This window comes from Chelon labrosus (assembly GCF_963514085.1).
Source record: "Chelon labrosus genome assembly, chromosome: 7".
Taxonomy (NCBI): Eukaryota; Metazoa; Chordata; class Actinopteri; order Mugiliformes; family Mugilidae; genus Chelon; species Chelon labrosus.
Window position 1 is genome coordinate 8431056 of NC_140343.1, and position 22223 is coordinate 8453278.

At 42.5% G+C, this 22223-nt stretch overlaps 2 protein-coding genes across 13 annotated transcripts in view; one reads left to right on the forward strand and one right to left on the reverse strand.

Annotated features, from left to right (window-relative positions):
• dock7 (dedicator of cytokinesis 7) overlaps nt 1-11872 on the forward strand; it is a 41100-nt gene extending 29228 nt beyond the window's left edge. For 3 of the 11 annotated variants that reach the window (XM_084549089.1, XM_084549081.1, XM_084549090.1), the window contains 21 exons: nt 223-401; nt 588-770; nt 1191-1350; nt 1470-1566; nt 2313-2330; nt 3389-3485; nt 3574-3708; nt 3806-3958; nt 4358-4516; nt 4704-4804; nt 4917-5109; nt 5202-5345; nt 5520-5651; nt 6481-6495; nt 9170-9295; nt 9412-9501; nt 9588-9824; nt 10094-10237; nt 10364-10470; nt 10779-10946; nt 11736-11872. In XM_084549089.1, coding sequence (XP_084405215.1) covers nt 223-401; nt 588-770; nt 1191-1350; nt 1470-1566; nt 2313-2330; nt 3389-3485; nt 3574-3708; nt 3806-3958; nt 4358-4516; nt 4704-4804; nt 4917-5109; nt 5202-5345; nt 5520-5651; nt 6481-6495; nt 9170-9295; nt 9412-9501; nt 9588-9824; nt 10094-10237; nt 10364-10470; nt 10779-10946; nt 11736-11778 — 2681 coding nt within the window. In that variant the 3' untranslated portion in view covers nt 11779-11872. Of the gene's footprint in view, nt 1-222; nt 402-587; nt 771-1190; nt 1351-1469; nt 1567-2312; nt 2331-3388; nt 3486-3573; nt 3709-3805; nt 3959-4357; nt 4517-4703; nt 4805-4916; nt 5110-5201; nt 5346-5519; nt 5652-6480; nt 6496-9160; nt 9296-9411; nt 9502-9587; nt 9825-10093; nt 10238-10363; nt 10471-10778; nt 10947-11735 lie in introns of all 11 variants that reach the window. The other 8 variants (XM_084549085.1, XM_084549091.1, XM_084549087.1 and 5 more) reach the window with 5 other exon arrangements.
• Nucleotides 11785-22033, reverse strand: usp1 (ubiquitin specific peptidase 1). 2 transcript variants are annotated; one of them, XM_084549093.1, is made up of 9 exons: nt 21860-22033; nt 21108-21340; nt 20462-20606; nt 18222-18323; nt 17912-18081; nt 16967-17673; nt 16648-16806; nt 15990-16191; nt 11785-14849 (listed from the first exon to the last, which is right to left on the reverse strand). In XM_084549093.1, the coding sequence occupies exons 2-9, from the start codon at nt 21281-21283 to the stop codon at nt 14069-14071; spliced, it is 2442 nt and encodes an 813-aa protein (XP_084405219.1). In that variant the 5' UTR covers nt 21284-21340; nt 21860-22033; the 3' UTR covers nt 11785-14068. The 2 variants fall into 2 exon arrangements, with proteins under 2 accessions (XP_084405219.1, XP_084405220.1); XM_084549094.1 differs by lacking the exon at nt 21860-22033 and having other exon boundaries at nt 21108-21640.
• Nucleotides 22034-22223: the final 190 nt, after the last annotated feature.

The following is a 22223-nucleotide window of genomic DNA, read 5'->3' on the forward strand; positions in this document are numbered from 1 at the left end:
TTACACTGGTGAACCTGCCTTCCTGGGCCTTCCTTCAGATGTAATTGTACTCTGATAGTGTTCCATTTAAGTTTGCATTTAAGAGCCACATTTACTCTATAAAAATGTGAACGCCAACCGAGTTTCTTGGCATCAATGACTCGCTCATAACACTTTAAATTCTTGTGTAATTTCTTCCTCCTGTATTGTTCCAAGTGCATTTACCTTTTCTTGTGTTGCTAGAGTCCCACAACCAGTGGGGTCGACCAGGCGGTCCCCAGGGAGCAGCGGTGGGCAGCGGCGGAGAAGAGGCAGAGGGAGACGGTAACAGCTTGATCAGTCAGACTGTTGCAATGGCGATAGCTGGCACCTCCACTGCCTCTCCAATGTCCCGACCAAGCAGCTTCTTGCTAAACTCGCAGGTAATTTAGTTTTCAAGAGGAGCTGCAGAACAAAGTGAATGTCAGACGGTCTCTGTCGTCCTTCTTCGAAACACCTTGCACACTTAAATAAGTGTCCTACTGTGTATTTTTTGTACAAATCCTTAAGCAACTCATTGTTATTTTTATTATTTTTGTAATTTTTTTCCGACTGACTGATCTCTCTAGGCGAGTCGTCAGCATGGGAGCTTCTCGGCCGAGTCAAGTCGTAGTCTGCTGATCTGTCTGCTGTGGGTGCTGAAGAACGCCGACGAGCTGGTGTTGCAGAAGTGGTTCACAGACCTGTCGGTGTCCCAGCTCAACCGCCTGCTGGATCTCCTCTACCTCTGCGTTTCCTGCTTTGAGTACAAGGTAACACCGACAGTCGCTGATTCACTGTTTGGATGGAATTAACCGTCATATTTAACCACTACATTAACCACGATGTTGCTGTCAAGCTGTTACTCGTGAGGGATTGGACTTGAAACTTTTCTGTGTGCTCTATTATTCATTGGACTAGTATGTTAACGTTCTGACATGCTTTGGCTACTGTGGTGATAAAATATTTAAAATGGACAACATGCTGCTGTCTGGGCTACAATTATCCATTTCTTCTATTCCAAGCACTTTCTACTATACTATGTTCTCTTTTGGCACTTCTGTACTTTGCTTCCACCTTTGCTGCTTTCATTGCTTGCTAACCTGCTCTGCTTGCTGGGTGCTGTGCTGCAAATAACTTCCCCGCTGTGTCTTCTCTGTCCGTCCACTCACCCTGTGCATCATGGATACAAGGCCCATGTTGTGTTCACCATGCAGGGGAAGAAGGCGTTCGAACGCATGAACAGCCTGACATTTAAGAAGTCCAAAGATATGAAGGCCAAGCTGGAGGAGGCCATCCTGGGCAGCATCGGGGCCAGGCAGGAAATGGTGCGACGCAGCCGGGGACAGCTAGGTGAGGGCGCGTATTTTGGCACACGCATGCTGCAAACCTGAGTCGGTCACGTTTTTCTGTGTACACTCAGCTGCTTTCACCACTATTAAGAAAGCAAATAATGTTTCTTCATCGTTTAGAGCGGAGTCCGTCTGGCAGCGCTTTTGGCAGCCAGGAGAACCTTCGATGGAGGAAGGACATGACCCACTGGAGACAAAACAGTGAAAAGATGGACAAGTAAGCTCTTTCTAACTTCACGTTCACTTTACTAATTGTTTTTTCTACTCACAGAAAAACCTTTAAGGGGCTCCTTATTCTTTAAATAATGTTGTTCTGGATCTTTGAAGAAACACATGCCAAATTTCCAGGAAATCAACAGAACAAATGGCAAATGAATGTGCGTTTCCATCCACTATCACAATGCAAACCAAAGGTAATGCTAATTCACAGGTCTAGAGACATTTAACCAATGCAGATAAAGAGGCTCCAACAAGGTGAATTCATTTTAATTTCAAATCTCAAACTGTGGAAAGCCATCTGAGGAACAGCACATTTTTTTCCATCATCCCAGACATGAAATATCTCCATCTGATGCTATTTGGTTGTCTCAAATTTTGGCAAAAACCTCGGCCAAGCACCAAAACGTTTAATGCGTGTTAAAGTGTGACATGTTTTAGAATTATCTTCATTAACAAGATATTATTTATAAAGGAAAATATGTAATTCACAAACTTATTCTGCATTGTTATTTTCTATATATTTTGCTGGATTTACAAACGAACAGAATCAGGTTCATTTAAAGTACGACTGTGCAGACAGCTGTGTAGCATGCACTCCTATAGCTTCAGAACAATATAGAATAATTGTTTTTTTTTTTTTTTTTGGTTTAGCATTTTAATTTCTGTTCTTTTGTAACTTCTATTCCAGCATTTGTTTTCTGTTAATGTCCATTTGTTCTCTCATGTTGCCGTGTGTTTACATAGGACTCACAGATCAGTCAGGTACTGTATGGTCCACATTTGCTGTGTGCTCCTTTGAAATACCCCCTCCCTGCTTTAGTGCCTCTTTTTAAGTTGCGCTGTAATGCATGCGGGAATTCAGACGGTTGAAATGGACAGAAAATGAATCTTTTAGTTTATTTCTAACATGAAGAACTTGGCTTTGAGCAAGTTTTGAAAAATAATTAATAATTGTGGCGATGGCAGCGATTTAGCGTTCATTTCCCTCCATTTTAACTTTTTAAGTTCACACATGCACATCAGTGCGCAAACAGAGACCCCCCCCCCCTCCGATCCTCGCTCTGACCCTTGAATCCCCTGCCCCATCAGTCCCTCTGTCCTGGTAACAGCATACTGTATGTCTTGGGGTTGGTAGTGGTTGCAGTGGGTCTGATTTGCTTTTTAACCGGTGTGCTTCTTGTTTTTGGGGTCATGATGCGTGTGTTTCCCTGGTTGTTGCTGCTGCAGCAAAAAAAAAGAGAAACAAGAGAAACTCACAAAATAAGTGATACGCATTTAATCTAAAATCAAGTCCAGTTTTATGTGTGTATTTACGACACTTAACCCCAGTCTTCCTCTTGTAGAATAGGAATAGAGTGCTTAGCTCTTCACTTAATTAGCAACAAAGAACAGCCTCCTTTATGCCTTCAATCCTCTTAGGTATATAAATTATAGGTTTGCTCTGTCTCTTACTGGATCAGCATGTATTATTGCTGTGTGGGATGTAGAAAAGTTGAGATCCAATCAGATTAAGAAGTGTTTTCCAGTGCAACACTAGATTTAATCTGGGCCAAGATACAGCTTTAACAGACTTATAGTACAATACAATACAACACTGCACTGTATTGCATTATATATATATATATCTATATTTACCTTATACCAGTGGCTGAGGTTCCACTCAGCACATACTATTTTCTTCTGCAAAGGCTACTACATTTTTTATGATCCTGTGCAGTGGCTTGAATGTGGTGTCTGGAAGCTCATGCAACATTCAACGGGCAACACCATCGACATCATCGTGTGGGAGTTAATTTTATGACACTGTTTCTTGATTGCAGGACAAGAGCTGAGCTGGAGCACGAAGCCCTTATTGATGGCAACCTTGCGACGGAGGCCAACCTAATTATTCTTGACACTTTGGAGATCATTGTACAGGTGTGCAAGCGAACCACACTTACTTAGCATTCATAAACACAGACATGCAAGTTTAAATTTAAACTTATGTTATGTCCCCCCTCCCCAGACTGTATCCGTGACAGAATCCAAGGAGAGTATTCTGGGTGGGGTGCTGAAGGTTTTGCTCCACAGCATGGCCTGCAACCAGAGCGCCCTCTACCTCCAGCACTGTTTCGCCACACAGAGGGCTTTGGTGTCTAAGGTCGGACCACTGGACTTTTTAAAGTGCGCTTCTTTCTAGTCTCCTTCGTTGTTTACGCAAATATAATTTGTCTTTCCGTTTCTTTCTACGTGTGCAGTTTCCCGAACTGTTGTTTGAGGAGGAAACGGAGCAGTGTGCTGATCTGTGTCTGAGACTGTTGAGGAGCTGCAGCAGTAGCATAGGTACCATCAGAGCCCACGCCAGCGCCTCCCTCTACCTCCTCATGAGGCAAAACTTTGAGATCGGCAACGTGAGTACAGCTGCAGAACAAAAAGTTAACAACCACAAAGTTTGTGTTTTATTGAACCTGGAATGGTGGGTTGGAAAGACTCTTGGAATATAGTTTACACAATAGCACTATTATTAGCAAAGTTAATATCCAGAAAAGAATAACAGTTCGTTTGCCAGTTCTCAGTTACTGTATTTGTATGTTCACCTTATTTAACACAAAACTCTGCAGTCAGCCAGTTAGAGAAAATAATTTGCTTTGTTATAATGAAGCCAGGCTTTTCACAGACTCCTTTTACGAGTTCAAGCTGGAAAGGACATTTGCACTGCACAGTATTTCCTTCCAACTTCATATCTATCCCTTTAAAAGCCGATGGACTCGACAAATTTTTTTTCAATCATTCTTCTTCTGCATTTTTAGAACTTTGCGAGGGTGAAGATGCAGGTGACCATGTCTCTTTCCTCGCTGGTGGGAACGTCTCAGAATTTTAATGAAGAGTTCCTCCGTCGTTCTCTAAAGACCATCCTTACCTATGCAGAGGAGGACCTGGAGCTGAGGGAGACCACGTTCCCTGACCAGGTACCGATTTATCCATCAAGTTGTTCATCTTGTGTTTTGTTAGAATGCAGAGTAGACAGTTTATCTTTGATTTTATGTTTCGAATGTGCAGATTATAACTTCACCATACTTTGTAGGTCTTTATTTCTAAAGATTAAATACTGGGTGAGCAGTATATTTATTCTGAGCTCTCTGTTCTTACTTCCAGGTCCAGGACCTCGTATTCAATCTGCACATGATCCTGTCGGACACAGTGAAGATGAAGGAGCACCAGGAAGATCCTGAGATGTTGATAGATCTCATGTACAGGTACAGCACGCGTGCGATCAAGCAGGAAATGCCTCTCAAATATTTTCAGTGATGTTTCTACAGCCACAATATCTTGATCTCTGTGTGCATTCTGTCTGTGTCCCATGACTAGGATTGCCAAGGGTTACCAGACATCTCCGGACCTGCGGCTGACGTGGCTCCAGAACATGGCTGGAAAGCACTCTGAGAGGAACAACCACGCTGAGGCTGCTCAGTGTCTGGTGCACAGCGCTGCTTTAGTAGCAGAATACCTGAGCATGCTGGAGGATCGCAAGTATCTGCCAGTAGGCTGTGTCACCTTCCAGGTAAGGACGACGACTCTTAGTAGAAAAATGTAGGTCTATATGCATGTGTCTTTTGGAACCATCAGCGCTAATGAGTGCACCGTGTGCTCCAGAATATTTCCTCAAATGTGCTGGAGGAATCTGCAGTCTCTGACGACGTGGTGTCACCAGACGAAGAGGGCATCTGCTCGGGGAAATACTTCACTGAGCTCGGTCTCGTGGGCCTCCTGGAGCAGGCTGCTGCTTCGTTCTCCATGGTAAGAGATGACTGATGGATAGAGGTTGCTTTCTCTCTCTCTCTCTCTCTCTTTCTCATTAAACAAATACATGTACAACACAAAGGCACGAGTCACACGTACCGTCATCTAAATGCAACCGTTTGTTTTTTTTGGCTGGTACTCCACTAATGTTTGTTTTGCTCTCTTTGCCAGGCCGGCATGTATGAGGCGGTGAACGAAGTGTACAAGGTACTGATCCCTATCCATGAAGCCAATAGGGACGCAAAGAAGCTAGCCACCATTCATGGTAAACTGCAGGAAGCCTTTGGCAAAATTGTTCATCAGGTAAACACACACACAAAGTTAGAGCTCCTCTTCCACACAAGGCTCCAAACGGACACCGAATTTATACAAGGAAATCTAAAGTCCGTACACTTGTATTGTATTTTTTCTGTAACGAGAAGACTGCATGTGGGTCACATAAAGTTACGTTTTTCGTCCTTATGTTCTTGTGTAAATCCAGTAAGATTTGTGCGTATCAGTTAATCACATCTGGATGGCCTCATGAACCTTCGCATAAGTGCAAAAAGATCCTTCCAGCAGGATTTCATATTAACACAGAGAGTAGAAGGATTAAACTATTTCATGAGCTGTACCTCACAATAACTTGCATTCATCACAGAAACGACACCTACACGCTCCCTACACATCAGTGTTCACACAGACACAGACACAGCTTTGCATGATATTATTAGTTTGCGTTTTAATTCCAGTCTGTGTATACTATGTCTGACACCTGGCATGCTTTATTGATTATATGAAGTATGAAACTAAGGATGCATGAGATGTGGGATGAGACTTCAATTGTGGATTTTGTTGAGGGCCAGTTGTGTGTCTCATATTTAACGCTGCCAGGTTACAGTGTGGGCAGGGTTACTGTCGTCCGGTTTGCAGAGCAACATCTCCCAAAAAAAAAAAGCAAAACTTCTTAATAACCCTGTCGTGATAATATCCCTAAGTTTGCTCTGTTCTCCAGCTTAGTAACCTGGATTAGTTTTAAACCATTCATTCTCCTTGTAACATCCTGTGCACGCACCACACCGTGTGTGTGTGTGTGTGGAGAGAGTGTGTGTGTTTTGTCGTTCACGTGTCCTGTATTCTCTTTGTTACACAGAGTACTGGCTGGGAGGTAGGTGGCTAAACAGTTCCTGCTTGGCCCTGCTCATGTTGTCTGTATTTTTTTATTTACTCTCATCTTTTTATTTGCTAGCTACGGGCATCACGTTGCTCTCTTTGCTTTGTTACATACATCCAAACCATTAACATCTGCAGACAATGTCAGCTGTCTGCCCCCTCCCACCCCCCCTCCGCGCCCGTCGTTGGGGACACTCGCTGTACGAACAGCAGCAACACCCTTCACCGTTTCCTCTCTCCTCCCTCCTCTTAATGTGCAAGAGGAGCATGTTGTTGTTGTTTTTTTTTAGACGTGACAGTGTTGACAGGCTGTGCATGGGAGCCACGGTGTGTGACACTAATGACAAAAGTCTCAGTGAATGCATCACCTGCACAATTCGCACTTTTTTCTCCCCCCTCCATCCTCATCTTCTTGTCTTGCCTGCTAGTGTGTCAGCCAGCACACGCGCACTCATTGACTGACTGGCCTCCGCTGTCACACTTCATCTCATCTTCAACCACAGGGCTCGATTTCAGTGCACTGTTTTGACGTGAATGGTGTCCGGCGGCCCTCCTGCTCTAGCCGCCAGGGTCATTCTTGCCACACACGATTAAATTAAAATGAGCCTAGGTGTTTGCAAACCTTGTGTCAAAGCTTAAAGCTGAAATTGTCGACGCAGTCAGGGTTTTTCCGAGAGGGTTCATCTCACAGTAATCACAGGATTACTTGATTTAGCCCCTTTTGATTTGGATTAGCTGTTGCTCTTTCTTTTAATAGTTTAAACTAAATCGACCCCTGATTTGTTTATTTTTTCCATCCATTCTGTTCTTTTCGTTAACAGCATTAACCTCTGAGTCCTCATGATTTGTTGCATGGACAGAGCACTCACTGTTCCTTTTAGAAATACACTGAAACTGCACGGTGTGTTTCTGAGGGTTGTGGATCTTTATTTCCTCACACTCTTTCTATCTTTTATTTTCTCCCGTCACGGTCTGCCTTTGCATGGTCTGGATCCTCCACAATCAGTTCCTTTCTTTAAAAATCAGTGGAGATATTTGTTGCTGTTGTGTGTTAGTTTGTGTTTTTTTTTCTCAGTTCTTTAGAGGAAGCCAATCCTGATTAAAATTTGTTCTGTTTTCTCCCTTTTTTTTGATTTCCCCGGTTGCCGACCCTTCCTTCCCACTTTACTTAATTGTGTCTTGTGGTAAGTTCCTTAGGGCTTCTTGAATTACTCCTAAAACATATTTTAATTTAGCAGCTGAAGTACGCGATTTCTTTCTCTCCCGATTTGCCCTGAACTTTTTTAAATTTTTTTCCTAAATATCTTGTGAAGGACGTTGTTTTGCAGTTGCTTAAATTTCCATAGCTTCCCCCTTTTTCATGCCATGCACAAACTTTTTTACGCACACCTAGTGACACCTGCCGTACAGGTATCTGTCTATTCCATAGACTGTATATAAATATGGAGGCTCACTTGTGTTTTTGTTTAATTAAAACTACGTTCTGCTCTACCTCCACCAGTTACAAGGAAATGTTGGATTATACGCTGTACTTTTATTTATTCATTCATTTATTTATTTATTTATTTACAACTCTTGCGGTCACACGGGACCGCTTTTTGGAGTGGTTGGCTAGGCAATTGATGGTCGCCATTACGTCACATCCTGTTTCTCAAATAACTAACTTAAAACGAAACTTATCCACAAAAATTGACAATTGAACGTGCATCAGCATTATGTTAACAACCTAAAATGACAGAAACCATCCTTGAAAACAAATTATTTCATGTGTATGTTAGTGTTTTAGTTTGTCCCAAGTCCCATCCACTAACATGGAGGGGGTGGAGCTTATGACCTATACTGCAGCCAGCCACCAGGGGGAGCTCTACTTGCTTTAGCTTCACTTTTGAGGAGCAGTACTCTTTATACCGTCTGTGATCCATTCTATGGCCGGTTTTTATAAGTAGAGATCAAGGCAGAACAAAATAGAGAGTTTCTGGATGTACTTAAGTAGTTTCAGCGGTTCTTGTTCTGCAGAGACTCTTCTCCGTGTATAATTCGTTCTCTTTCTCCGCTCTTGGGTCTTGACGTCGATTAAACGCTGTTTTTAACCAAACTTTTCTGCTGCTTGGATCAAAGTGCCAAACAAAAAAAATAAAAAATGCACACGCGAGCCAAATGTCTACATAGAAGCTGGGCTGGGCTTCCAGAGCGGATGTCGTTGAAAATGTATAGATTAATAAGAGGATACTCATTTGAATATTGGCGTTTGTTTTTTTTCACTTTACTTTACCTTGCTCCTGCCTGTCCTGTGTCACTGAGGTAGAAAAGGTCTTGAACAGCTGGACATTGTTGGCCAGTTCTCGGCTGCTTTCTGTGCACTTTCATGCAGAATAAGCAGATATAAGATTGCTTGTTATCTATAGCTACAGAGGAATGTATCTTAATGCTGAAAATTTAGCCCGACAAGCTTTTCTTTCTTCGCTTCTGTGAAGGGACCTGAAGTCTGTCATTGTTGTATAAAGTTATATCAGGATAAATGTATATACATAGAATATATTTCATTGCAAGTGTTTACTGATTCTCTTTAAATTACAATAGGTGCCAACAGAGAAAAACAAAAAGCTCATGATTATCAGAGTTTGTTTTATCTCCTAACAGTTGTTTTCCTCTGCTCACAGGTTGGAAAGAGGATGTTTGGCACGTACTTCAGAGTCGGCTTCTACGGTTCAAAATTTGGCGACTTGGACGAGCAGGAGTTTGTGTACAAAGAGCCGGCCATCACGAAGCTGGCAGAAATCTCTCACAGGCTAGAGGTAAACGCCGCCGTGCAGCATTTTCCTGTGGTGGCGTGTTTCTTTGAATTAACCCGTGCCTCACGTGTTTGCATTTAGCAGTCGTCTGTCATAAAGCTCTTCCTCTTTTCTGTTAGGGTTTCTACGGGGAGCGGTATGGAGAGGACCAGGTAGAAGTCATCAAGGACTCCAACCCTGTGGACAAGTGCAAGTTGGACCCAAATAAGGTTAGTGTTGGCTAAAGCATCCACATAGACGCGTAACAAGCCATTCACACACCACCCAAACGCTAAAACACGTACCGTTTCCGCAGGCTTTCGTCCAGATCACGTACGTGGAGCCGTACTTCGACACGTACGAGATGAAGGACCGCATCACCTACTTCGACAAGAACTACAACTTGCGACGTTTCGTCTACTGCACTCCGTTCACCCTGGACGGGCGGGCCCACGGCGACCTGCACGAGCAGTTCAAGCGCAAGACCATCCTCACCACCTCCCACGCCTTCCCTTACATCAAGACGCGGATCAACATCATCCACAAAGAAGAGGTGAGTCCACAGCAGCACACGGGCAAAGATCGGGGACATGTAGAAACCTTTCTTTAACCTTTTCCAGTATTTAAAAGGATTTATTGGACACGGCTTGTATATTTTATATACTGTTATCCATTTTACCTCACTGTACTTTTTACTGTCTGTAATTCCTCCTGTGTCTGGATGCTGAATTTCCAACAGAATAAATAAAGTATCTGTCTTGAAAACATTTAGCCTTTGCACAAAGTCCTGATCTCTAAAACTGCCTGACTCTCATTTTCCAGATTATATCCACACCCATAGAGGTGGCAATAGAGGACATGCAGAAGAAGACTCAGGAACTAGCCTTCGCCACCCACCAGGATCCTGCTGATGCAAAGATGCTCCAAATGGTCCTCCAGGGATCAGTGGGCACAACTGTAAACCAGGTACGTATTTTTTTTTTTAAGTTTGGGCCCGTGAGAAGAATTAGCAAAGCGCTAACTATTCACAAACCAAGACTAGTTGCAGCTTGATGTTTATCAAGTTGTTTTTTTGTTTTTGTTTTTTCTAAGGGTCCATTGGAGGTGGCTCAGGTCTTCCTGTCAGAGATCCCCAGTGACCCAAAACTGTACAGACACCACAACAAACTACGGCTGTGCTTTAAAGACTTCACAAAGAGGTACGGGCCACGCATGATAAAACACAATCCTGTTAACAGACTCTTCTCGTAAATCTCATATTTGAGCAATGATCTGTGCCTCATAATACTTAAATCTTCAGAGTTGCTTTTGTCAAATTGCTGATGCCATTGCTAGGGCGTCCATTAAATGTTGCTACACCTCAAGAAGCAAAGCAACATTTGTCATTGGAGGGATTTCTCTCCACTTAAGTTTCATTGATATTTAACTGATGCTTTTACTGAAACAGACAGGAAGTGTAGTTTAGCTCCCACATGCTAACATAACGCCGACTTTCCTCAATAAAAAGGTGTGAAGATGCCCTGCGCAAGAACAAGAGCCTGATCGGCCCGGACCAGAAAGAGTACCAGAGGGAGCTGGAGAGGAATTACCACCGACTGAAGGAGGCGCTGCAGCCCCTCATCAACAGGAAGATCCCCCAGCTTTATAAACCCGTGCTGCAGGTCAACTCACACAGGTAAGGACCGAATGAAGTGTGTGTGTGTGACAGAGCTGGAGAGTATTTGGCGCGTTTTGGAGGTGAAAATAAATCGGTGTCTGTCTTTGCTTCTGTGAAAATCGCGCAGCAAACGGACCGCTTGACAAGGTAGTTCTTCAGACTATGTCGTGTTGTGTTTGTTGTGTATTTGCAGGGTTCCTTCTGGTCGCTGAAATTCAGAAATAATACTTTTAGGTGTGATTATTTTTCGAAAGTATATTCGCTGCGATATATTACTCTGCAGTTCTGATTCACAAGGTTTCCAGATGTATCAGTGTCGAAGCAACTGTGATTGGTGTCGGTGGTATAGCCACAATATTTAGCTTCTAGCTGACACATCTTACAGCTTTTGAAAGTCCAAAATCCTGCCTGACCAGTCTCACAAGACCGCACCAAGTTCCTAATGAGAGGATGCAGGAATATATATTTAAAAATATATATATATTATAGGATTTTATGAATCAGTACTGGGTCTTTCAAATCAAGATTGATTTGTATTACTTCCCCAACAGCAGTAATGTATGAACATCACAGTTGGAACCTTGCATCTGTCATCCTCATCAATGTCACTGCATATAAATTCATTTAGAGATAATGAATAGAGTACTGCTAGACATTTTGATCTGGCAAAGTTGTACCATCATCCCATACGTGCCACGTCCCTTAGTAGAAATGATAAGTAAATGGCTATAAATCCAGTTAATGATCCAAATCATTAGAAAATGTTGGTCTAGTAAATAAATGTTTTGTTTTTGTTCTGATTTGCAGAGATTCCTTCAGCAGAACGAGTCTTCGCAGGCTTGACATTTGAGGATGAAGAGAACACGAACACACACACACACCTGCACAAACACATAACAGAAATTGCAATATTAATTTATTCTCGAGTGTAAATAGGAGCGTCTCTTTGAAAGTCGAGGTCAGTGTTTCGGCAAGCAAAAAGAAAGACTAGAAGAGCTGCAGCTTGGTACGTCATTCCAGTGTCTTAATTTGTTTACAGACGAACTGTTACACAATCAGAGGAGCGAACAAGAGGTCCTTAAAGATTAAAGAGATACCTTGGCGTTTAGAATTTCTCTCGGCCTTGTCATTTGTCACTGCAGGGAAGTAGCGCCCCATGCTAATAATATCGGCCCTCAACTCTTAGAAACCAAACAGAAACTGCTAGCTGTGAGCTAACCAGCCGCTGAATATGAAGAATGCTCAGTAGAAGTGCCAAAAAAAAACTTTTTTTTTTTTCTCTCGCCTCCGCCAAATTTTTACAAGCAGAGAAGGTACGATTTTAAAGGTCAAGGTGTCTTTTTAATTATGTACGAAGTGTCAAAAACCTGTATTCAATTTCATGTGTGCACTTTTTTATTATGGTGTAGCAATGCATTTTACAACTTGAAAGTTTATGTAACTCAAAAAAACAAAACAAAACAAAAAAAAAAAACATGCAAAAAATTGTACCAGTATTTATCATGATGCTTTATTATCATTTTTAGTTGGAGCGACAATGTTTTAAAATTAGGTACTTTAAAACATCCTTGTATAATTTTATGTAGTTTTGTTTTATTTTAAATATTTTACTAAATAAATATTTTAATGTTCACACGGCGTGATGGTGGTGATTAACGACTGATTCTTGTGTTTATGTAGGATTTAAAGTTAAAGCTGGGGGGGCAAACCAAGACACAGCGGAAATGTGAGTGAGGGGAAGTGTCAACATGTTGCTCGGCGACAATCAAGAAGACACGAAGGTAAAAAATAAAAGGGCTGTCAAAATTACCACGTTAACGCAGCAGAACCAACCGATAAAGATGGAAGACGCTAAACAGCACGTCATCTTTATCGGCTGGTCCTGCTGCATGTCACCTTCCCACTTTATTACTAATCAGCTACAGATTAAATGACACACGGGTCAGAGCTGCTTTTGAACTCACACACCAAACTCCATTTATAAATCCTTTATATTGAAAGAACTGAATATGGCTCTTAATGTATTACTTAGGAAAAACGAGTCAATCCCTTAAACTGTGACTGGACCTGAGATGAATGAGCTCTACCGATATAACACCACGACCATGTTATATTTTTAACATGTTAATCTGTGGAATATTATACACGACAGGTGACTGGATTCGAACAAAAACACCCAGGCATCGAGTTTTTTGAGCATGCAGAGGGACTCACGGTAAATTTCTAATTTAAATTTAGACTCTTTAGCAGGTTCTGAACACTTTGGGGGTTAAACTTGTTTTAGCCTCAGATCCCGTCCCTGTGCATGCTCAATTTCTTTTTTGTCTTTAGTGAACGTTTTAACTAGTTCGTGTCAGAGCAGGTAGAAAAACTGAACAGGAGGTAGTGTAGGGTTGGTTTACGTGCGGCGGGAGTCAGAGTCTCGTTGAGAAACCCGTCCTTCTCCTCACAGCGCAAAACTAAATTACAGCTGAATTTAAGGAGCTTTATCGATTTACATATTATAAAATAAGTGGTTTGTTTCCACTAAATTAAATCTGAATCAACCTTGCAAAAAGCATCTTATAAAAACCTGATAGTTGAGAGGAGAAACCTTCAGCGGCGCGTCAAGGCTGTTCTAAAGAAGTATAAGAAGAGTTTCAAATACGCAGCACCGACGGCTTTTACTGACAAAATAAAAATAAAAACATGTTCCATTATTCTGCATTTTGACTTCTGGAAATTTTAGTTCAAAAGTGCTTATCCGTTTTGTAAAAGAGAACCATTCAAACAGAGACAAAAAAAAAAAAATTAGAACACGGTGTGGACACTGACATGAGTATTAAAGCCAGGGTCGAAAACAAATAAAACATACAGAAAAAAAATATATCCTGTACAAAAATAAGGCTTATTAATCCCTGGCGTGTAAATCAAATCCTCATTTAACCGAGCATTTTCATAACATGACTCCCATGAGGTGAGTAGCTGCATGAGAAGGCAGAGATCATGGCCTTGGTCCCGCAAAGAGACGCAGATAAAGGTTTACTGTGTAACAGGGCGGACACAGTATTTTTTTTTTGTTTTATTATTAGTTTTTTTTTTGGCAGAGTCTGAAGTGAGCAAAAAAAAATACATCTGTCTTTTCTCTGGGGGGGTTTGTGTTAGTGTCCAGGATCAGGCATCTTTCTGTAGAACAGCAGGTAAGGTGTGGACGAGGAGCACGTCTCAGGGGAGCAGGCTCGAAGGAAATCCTCCTCCTCGAACAAACGCACCTCAGAGTCATCAAACAGCAGCCATTTACCTTCGTATTCCAGGAGGTTGCTCAGAGCCTGCTGCTCCGTGGTCTCCACACCACCACAGGAAGTCATCGAGGACTCCTCTACAGACTCGGGCTCCTTTTTAAGTCCGGCTTCAGCTTTTTGGCTCGAGCTGTTGATGGTTTTCCTCCGTTTAGATCCCTCTGCTGCTGCTGCTGCTGGTTTCTCTGTCTGTTTGCTGCTGCCGCCGTTCCCGATGTTGCAACTGGAATAACTCCTCTGGCCTCCCAAGAGTCCAACTCCTCCCTCCGACAGCTTTTTGCTCCCCGATTTGCTCGCCAAGCGCCTCTGTCCCCTCGTGCTCAGGCTGAAAGACACCTCCCCGTCGTCGTAGTCCAGGGCTTCCTCTTTCACCTTCGCTCCCTCTTTGCTCTCCTTCTCCTCTTCCTCCTCTTTTGCATCTTCTCTGTCCCGCAGGAGGACCTTCACGTCCTTCAGGTCGGACACGCGGACGTAGGCGGTGTAGTGGCCGCTGCTGATGGTGACGCCGCTGTGCATGACCACGGCGAACAGCTGGTAGTGTTGGCCTTTGGTGGAGGGCCGGGTGCACCACTCCTCCAGAGACAGGGTCAGGGGCGTCTGTAAGGGGGTGTTGACTTTGGAGAGGCCTGCATACGGGTCCAAGCTGGAGGAAAGAAGATGGGGGATAAAGAATTAGTGATGCAAAGGGAGTCAATGCATTTCATTGTTTTGAAAACTCAACTGAAGTCAGAAAATTGTATCCAAAGACCAGAACTATAAACTGTAAAAATATGGACGTGTTAGTGTTTTAGTTCGTCCCAAGTCCCATCCACTAACATGGAGGGGGTGGAGCTTATGACCTATACTGCAGCCAGCCACCAGGGGGAGCTCTACTTGCTTTGGCTTCCATGTTTCTACTGTCTATGATCAAACAGGATCACTTCATCAGGATTTATATTAAATAAATATTCCATTGTTTATGAGCGGCTGCATGCTTGTTTTCATGTATTCATGACTTTTAAATTAAAATAATTTCTTTTTAATGTTTTTCCAGATAAAATCTTATTGACATGTTCATCTGGAAGCTTTTTTCAACTGTTTTATCCTTACAGCCACATGCAGAGGAGGAAAGAATCAAGATCTGGATTAAACAATAAATAAATAAAACTTTCACGTACTATTACAATATTTAAAAAGGAGAATATTAGTATGCTGTAATAGTCTGTTAAAAGACAGACTTATTTTCCCCAATTATGTCTTAAAGCAATATTCATTGGATTATTTGATTGCTAGTAGAGTTGTGGGTCCCTGCAGTCAGTCCTCCTGTTCAGGCAGGTCAGTAGACATCCATATATACACAATACAGCGTTATTAATTTGAGATATGGCGGACACAATTCGCAGAACTTCTATTGTAAATAGGTACATAATCTTGAAATAGTATGTAAACGAATCAAGCAGGTATTTTCCAGATTTTGTGTCAAAATCTGATTCCATGATAAGCCACAGTGGAGCAATAAACGCAAAGATCAAAGAGGGGACTTTGCTCTAAAACCTTTGCAACCATTTCCACTTTACGTCAACTCCAGTTAAACTTTCAAGCGTATTTTGGCACAAACCAGGACTGCATTTTGTCCCACCTTACTCAAACCGATTCACATTAGAAGTGTCTGCAGACCTGGTATGGACAGGAGGAGCGATTGCAGCGGTAACAACCTCTTTCTTTGTGCTGAAGTGATCACTTATCCATCCAATTTGAATTTATTCACATAATCAAAAATGTAGTGCAACAGTGCTGAACTCACTCCAAGCTGTTGGCAGAGAAGCGCTTCAGGTGAATGGTGATGACTTCGGGAGTTTTGTCAAAGAGCAGACTCCTCTCGGCCTCTGTGTAATGATGGCAGGTCTCACAGAAGTACTTGTCCTCCCCGACGATGCGCTCGACCGACGCAAACTGACCAATGGCCCATTTGAGAGTCTTCAGCTCTGGTTTAGGGTCTGGAGAGACTGAAGAAGAAGAAGAAGAAGAATCAGTTACTGAATTTATTTATTTGTATTATTACCTTTCTGTCCTTTAAATTTGCTGAATGCACTTTTTCTGCTTTGCTCAAGGTGACGGTGTAAATAAAAACTTCCAGAAGCGGTGCAATTACTTGAAATAATGACCAAAATGATTTGCTGCAGGGTGGGAAATTTTAAGTTTTTTAAAAATGTGAACATCTACCAGTCACGGGGAGAAAGGTTTAAATCTACAAGCCACTTTAATATTTTACCACAATTGGGCTGGTGCTAGTTTCCCCATCATGAAACAATCCATTCTCACAGCTTACAGAGCATCGTGGCACTAACGCCTCTGTAATACTTCAAAACATGGATGACTGTGGACGGTGTGTTTGTCATTTGAGCCTGAACAGAGGCCTTAAATATTTAAACACAAAGTAAAAAGCTCCCAAGAATCCTCACTCTCAGAGAGGTCGTCCGGGCTGCTGGGTTGGTCATCGAGCACCGGGACGCTGATGTCCTGGAAGTCCTCTCTCCGCTCCGTGAAGCTCTCGCACTCCAGACAGCGAGTCCTCAGAACCAGCTGGCCCTGGAACAAGCGCTCCATCAGGCCTAGACCGTCTGAACCGGACAGAAATAAACAAGAGATGGCAGAGTGATTCACTGTAATTAACCAATAAAACAATGGATGCAACTATACGACTCTTTTTGTTCCTTCCATCATTTACTTATTGGACTCCTAATTTAAATCTGATTGATCTTTTCATTCAGTATCTCTTACCTTGATGTTTCACTGCGTCCTTCTGTTCGGCTGTGCTCTGAGGTGACAGCTCTTGACCGGTCTCCTCATTCTCATGCTCGTCCATCACTTCGCTCTCCTGCTCCGCTTTGCTTTTGCTCTTCACAGTTGAGGAGCTGATCTTCCCCACGCTGCGGAACTTGGAGAAAATACTCGGCTGCTTCCCGGACGGCCTCAGCCAGCTCAGCCTGGTTCTCTTCTTCCTCTTCCCGTCCGCCTCGTTAGACGCTTTCTCGCCGTTCCCCTCTTGCTCACATTCTCCGTCCTTCTCCCGTTTCTTCATCCCTTCCTCCTCTTCTCCGTCTTTATTCTGAGCGCTGTCAAGGGAGATGTCGCTGGAGGACTTCCGCTTGGAGCGAGTGAAGGGTTTATTTCTGCCGACGTCTTCCTCCGCAGCCTCAGATTTCTTGGCCTTGACGGATTTTGGCTTCTTCTTGGCGTTGCCCACCTCGGTGTCACTCTTCCTCTTGCCGCTGACTTGGCCGTCCTCTTCTGTGGGAGGTTTGGATTCTGTCGCAGGGCCGCCGTTCTCCATTTTGACTTCCGTCACATTGTCGTCATTGCCCTCCTTTTCCGACTCTTGCTCCTTCCTGATGGTGTCGCAGGCCTCTTGGACATATCCCAGGATGCACTGCAGGACTTCCTGAGCATCATGCTGGAGATAGCCTTCATACATGGGGTTCAACTGCCTGCAACACAAAAACAGGGCTGGGAATTAGTTAACAGCTTATTTAAATGCTTATTTAATTGTTTAAGGAACTAATCATGTCACGACAGTTTAAGTCAATCACAAAAATAAATAAATCCAGGGATATTTGTTATAAGTACCAACCAGAAAAAGACAGTTTTGTCCTACATCGTTCACCATTTTGGGTAGAAACAAGCAGCTTTTCATTCTGAATGTGCGACTTCAGTATCGGTCATTACCGGAGCGTGTGGAGTATTTTACGAGGCGGCGTGGCCAGCTCTCCTTCGCTGAAGCTGTCGGGGTTGAGCAAGAAGCTGGACTGCAGCAGCTCCACTGAAGAGATCAGATTGTTGAAGCTGCCGAGGAGCTCAATGTGAGCTGGCACATCCTCCGATAAACCTTCTGACTGCTGAGAATGAGAAAAGGTTAAGACTTACACCTTTAAATATGAAACAAGATTCTTAATTAGTGGCGATTTCTTTGCGGTAATTCCTGGAGCCAGGCTTTGCTTAAGTAAAGTTGTAGAATAAAAAAATGTCTTAAACCAACCTCTTCGCTTTTATCAGCGTCTTCCTTTGGTTTGTCTTTTGTTTTAGACAAGTCGTACAGCTTCTTTATTCCTTCTCTGAATCCTGGGCAGTAGTACAGCACCTGAAGAAGAAAGGAGATATCAGAAGACACAAGATTAATCATATTTCTCACCACATTCATTTACCACTCATCCACCTGTATGGAAAGCTGAAAACCTCTTCCTAAATGACCGTAATGTCTAAGCAGGAAGGTAACTGCTCATTATTTCAAGGACAATACCTTTATTTTCCTTTTTAACAAGAACAGTCACAGTCTATCGTCTACATCTATAACACAGACCCATTTAATACTTATGTCAAAACCATACTGGAGAAATTATGACAGATAATTTGTAAAAACCAAATTACAATTAATGTTTTTACACATGACAGGCTAGAAAATTAATTTAAACACATTAATTTGTTTGGTAAACTGATCTCCAGGCCTGTTTCACCGCTTGCAAATAACCCTGCACAACGTGTACATTGGACACAGTAAAAACAGATTTAGTGATGAAATCAGACACTGAAACATGTCCTGCCCGTCCTCCATACAGATCTTGTGTTTCTTATCCCAAAACAAAGGATGAAACATGACCTGAAAGCTTTGGGAACTGTGTTTGAACAGGTGTTACAGAGGAGATCGTACAAGGGCCAGAATGTGCGATAAAACCTCCAGCGCCTGTCTGTTTGCACCCAAACACTGCCACCACCGATAAGCCACAGATCTGGACGCACAGTTTGTCACAGTCAGGAAAACACTAAACACTGCGGACTGTCCTCTTATCTCTGGGCTTTAGCTGTTCTGACAGAAGACACTATTTTTTTTAGGGCGCATGTTTGTCCACTATGTAAAAACACGTCTCTGTCATTTTAGTTACAAGAGAAATCATTTTCTGCTGATTTATACTTCTTTAGGCGAGACGAAGCCTATTAAATATTATGATTTTAATGTGACAAGTGGCACAAACTATAAACTTTAAATGTTAAATTGCAGTTTCTATATAAAACGAAACTGTTTTTTGACTCGTTATTTGATCTGGCTCTTAACCATTTATCCGGCTACCATGCTTACACAGCATTATCTTTTATAAACACATGTGCACGAATGCTACATGCACATGTATAGTTTGGCACCGCACTGAAATCTGGAAACTGATGATCTAGCAAAATTAAGTATTTAAGTAAATAAAACAGGTAAAATATTCTGCACTAATTCGAGGAAAGCAATGAAATTTTAAGAGATTGGAGGTCAGATTTTTTTTTGAGTTCCTTCCTTCTATCGGAGAAGGTTAATTAAAGGTCTGGAGGCAGACCCCTACAATGCAATCAACTCCATCCCAAACCAAAGAGTGGTTACTCCTCATCTGGTTCGCATCTTTGTGGGTGGGTTTTGTTTTGCAGCAGGACAGCCAAACGCACCTTTGCAACAACTGGTTGTAAATTTAGACCAATGAATCCTGAGTGTAAGGGACTTTACCATTACCTGAACACTTATGGGAGCACCGCAAGACTGACATCGCAGGAAGCTATTGGATCACTGTCCCATCACTTGTGCAGTCGATACAGCTTGTGTGCAGCTGACATTAAAGCTATTAAAACTACTGCTTTGATATCAGAAATTCAACTTTTCGCTCAAAGTGTTAAGTTAATATCCTCCGTAATCAAACATTGTGTATTAAATTTGAGAAAAATGCAAGTATCATGAGTGGTCTCAGATTTTTTGGACTGCAATGTGTGCTACAACCAAATTGTAAGAGGTGAAAACGTTGTTTTGAGAAGTTTGCATAACATTTGAACACTTAGAATTAAGATCTAATTTGATTATGATAGTTTATCATTTAATATGAGTTTTTTGTAGAAGTCTGATGCCTGGTGACGTACGCTGCTGCTCTCAGTGATTAGACAGGTGTGTGCTATGATTCAGACAGTGTCAGCAGTTTTGGATGAAAACAGCTTTTTACCGTGTCCAAGCTTTATTGAACGAATGTAACTTGTACTACAGACCCCTTTTATGTTGGATTAAATTCAAGAACGAACTACAATCACGTTCCAGGGAATTATTTTCTTCTTTGGGTTGGATACGAGTCAGAAACCGTCTGCTGCGAACACTGAAGGAAGTGGCTTTATAAGGGAACGAAAACTAAAACTGAAATTTTGCCACTACACAAATAAAGAAAGAAAAATGAGTCCACTTTGTCTGTGATCATAGCAACTCACCTGTAAGATACTGTTCAAATAGCAGGTGTTGCCCAGGTTGTTGAATCCCACAAACGGCACAAGGTTCTCTCTCTTTTCACACGGCAGCAGGAGGCCAGGTGAGGACGGGCACGGACGAGGACCAGGGACCACCTGATCACAGCCGCTAAATGACGCATTAGAGGGAAAAACACACATAAATAAATCAGCAAACTCATCAGTTTGTAGTTGATTGTTGTGATGCTAGATAAAATTACTCGAAACTAAACTCTCAACGTGTACAAAACAGATTGTTTTTGATCAGGAGTCGTGCAGTTCCTGCCTGAACGCCGTGTTGTTTCTGACTAGAAACCAGATTTATTAGGTTTACTTGGTAAAAAAATAAGATTGTAGGACCTACAGGTGTTCATGAATGAATTTCAAATGCATATAAAGATTGTCTTGGCCTAGTTTAAGCTTTTTTTAGTTCTGCATTCTTCAGTAAAGAGTTATAAAGACAAAAATAGGACACTTCTCAAGATAAATATTACACCATATCATGCCATCAAAAAGGGGACTGTGACTAAACCAGAGTGACAATAACAGCTGACACCCAACAAACTGGGGCAACAGAGCAGTATTTTGGACTGACCCCATAATAAACACCTCGCTGACATCATACACCTACCTGGACTCAGGCTCCTCCTCTGGCTCGGCTGCTTTTTTGGGCTCATCCGTCAGGGGTTCAGAGAAATCCAGAGCCCGTTTGGTCTCCTTCTTGTGGAAGAACTTCAGAGACAGTTTGTTTTTCTTCACGGGGCTCCCCAGCCCCGCCACGGCATGCTCACCCTGCAGACCTGGCATCTTCGTCCCGGTCGGTGCCTTCAGGGAGATTCTACTGAGACGCAACAGCGCACCTCACTGGCGAGAAGAGGAAGTGCAGTGTTTAATTTTAGCGGGCGCCATCAGAGTTCAACGAGAACGAAAGTAACTACGCACTTAAGTTTACACCACACATGTATTAAAACAACTAAACTCTGCTCGATTTAATCAATGTAACCCGCTCTGGTTTTGGAAGTTAAACCAAAACCAAGTATAGCATCTATTATATAACACGTTAGCTGGCTAACGCTAACTTAATTGTGCGTCTCTTGTTTCATCGCCCCCCGAACAACTGGATTACAACGGTTTACGCTAGCAACCGTTATCTCTTTAGCACTGGAACATAGAAATCACGCAGAACCAGTGCAAGATAAACCGACGTTTTGTTGTCTGCACTTTGCAGACAACAAGAGATAAAAAACTGGGTCGACACGGTGCCGTGCGGCAAACAAGTAGGAGGGGGAGAAAACAGGCAACACGCCGTTACTAACTGTTCACTTCCAACAACATATATACTTTTAATCCTCACAAACTCGATACCTTTTAAAAGAATCTTACCCGAATAAGTCATTCCAAATTTAGATTTTCATATATTTCACCAAATATCCAATCTTAGGGCAGTGTTTGACGATTCAGATGGTGCCGCAGAAGTTGGCGGTTTTTCCTGCGGGAGGACCCGTCGGCCGTTACATCGCCGGAGAAACACCGACACGACATCAGCACAACCGGCAAAAATATCCGAATAACGGTCAACCCTGACATTAAAAACAGTTCAAACATATTCAAATAAAATTAAAAAAACAACGCAGACCCGTAAAAAGTTACTTATCAACGAAGAGTTACGTTCAAAATCTCAGGCTTCAACTAAGACACCTATTTCCTTTAGGCTCACCCATAGACAGTCCGAGAGGCTCCGATTGGC

Coding starts and splice junctions, on each gene's coding strand:
- usp1 (XM_084549093.1), bottom strand. CDS start 21,283: ATGCCAGGTCTGCAGGGTGAGCATGCCGTGGCGGGGCTGGGGAGCCCC. Junction 17,674..17,911: donor AAAATACTCCACACGCTCCG/GTAATGACCGAT, acceptor TTTGTGTTGCAG/GCAGTTGAACCCCATGTATG. Junction 16,807..16,966: donor GGACGCAGTGAAACATCAAG/GTAAGAGATACT, acceptor TGTCCGGTTCAG/ACGGTCTAGGCCTGATGGAG.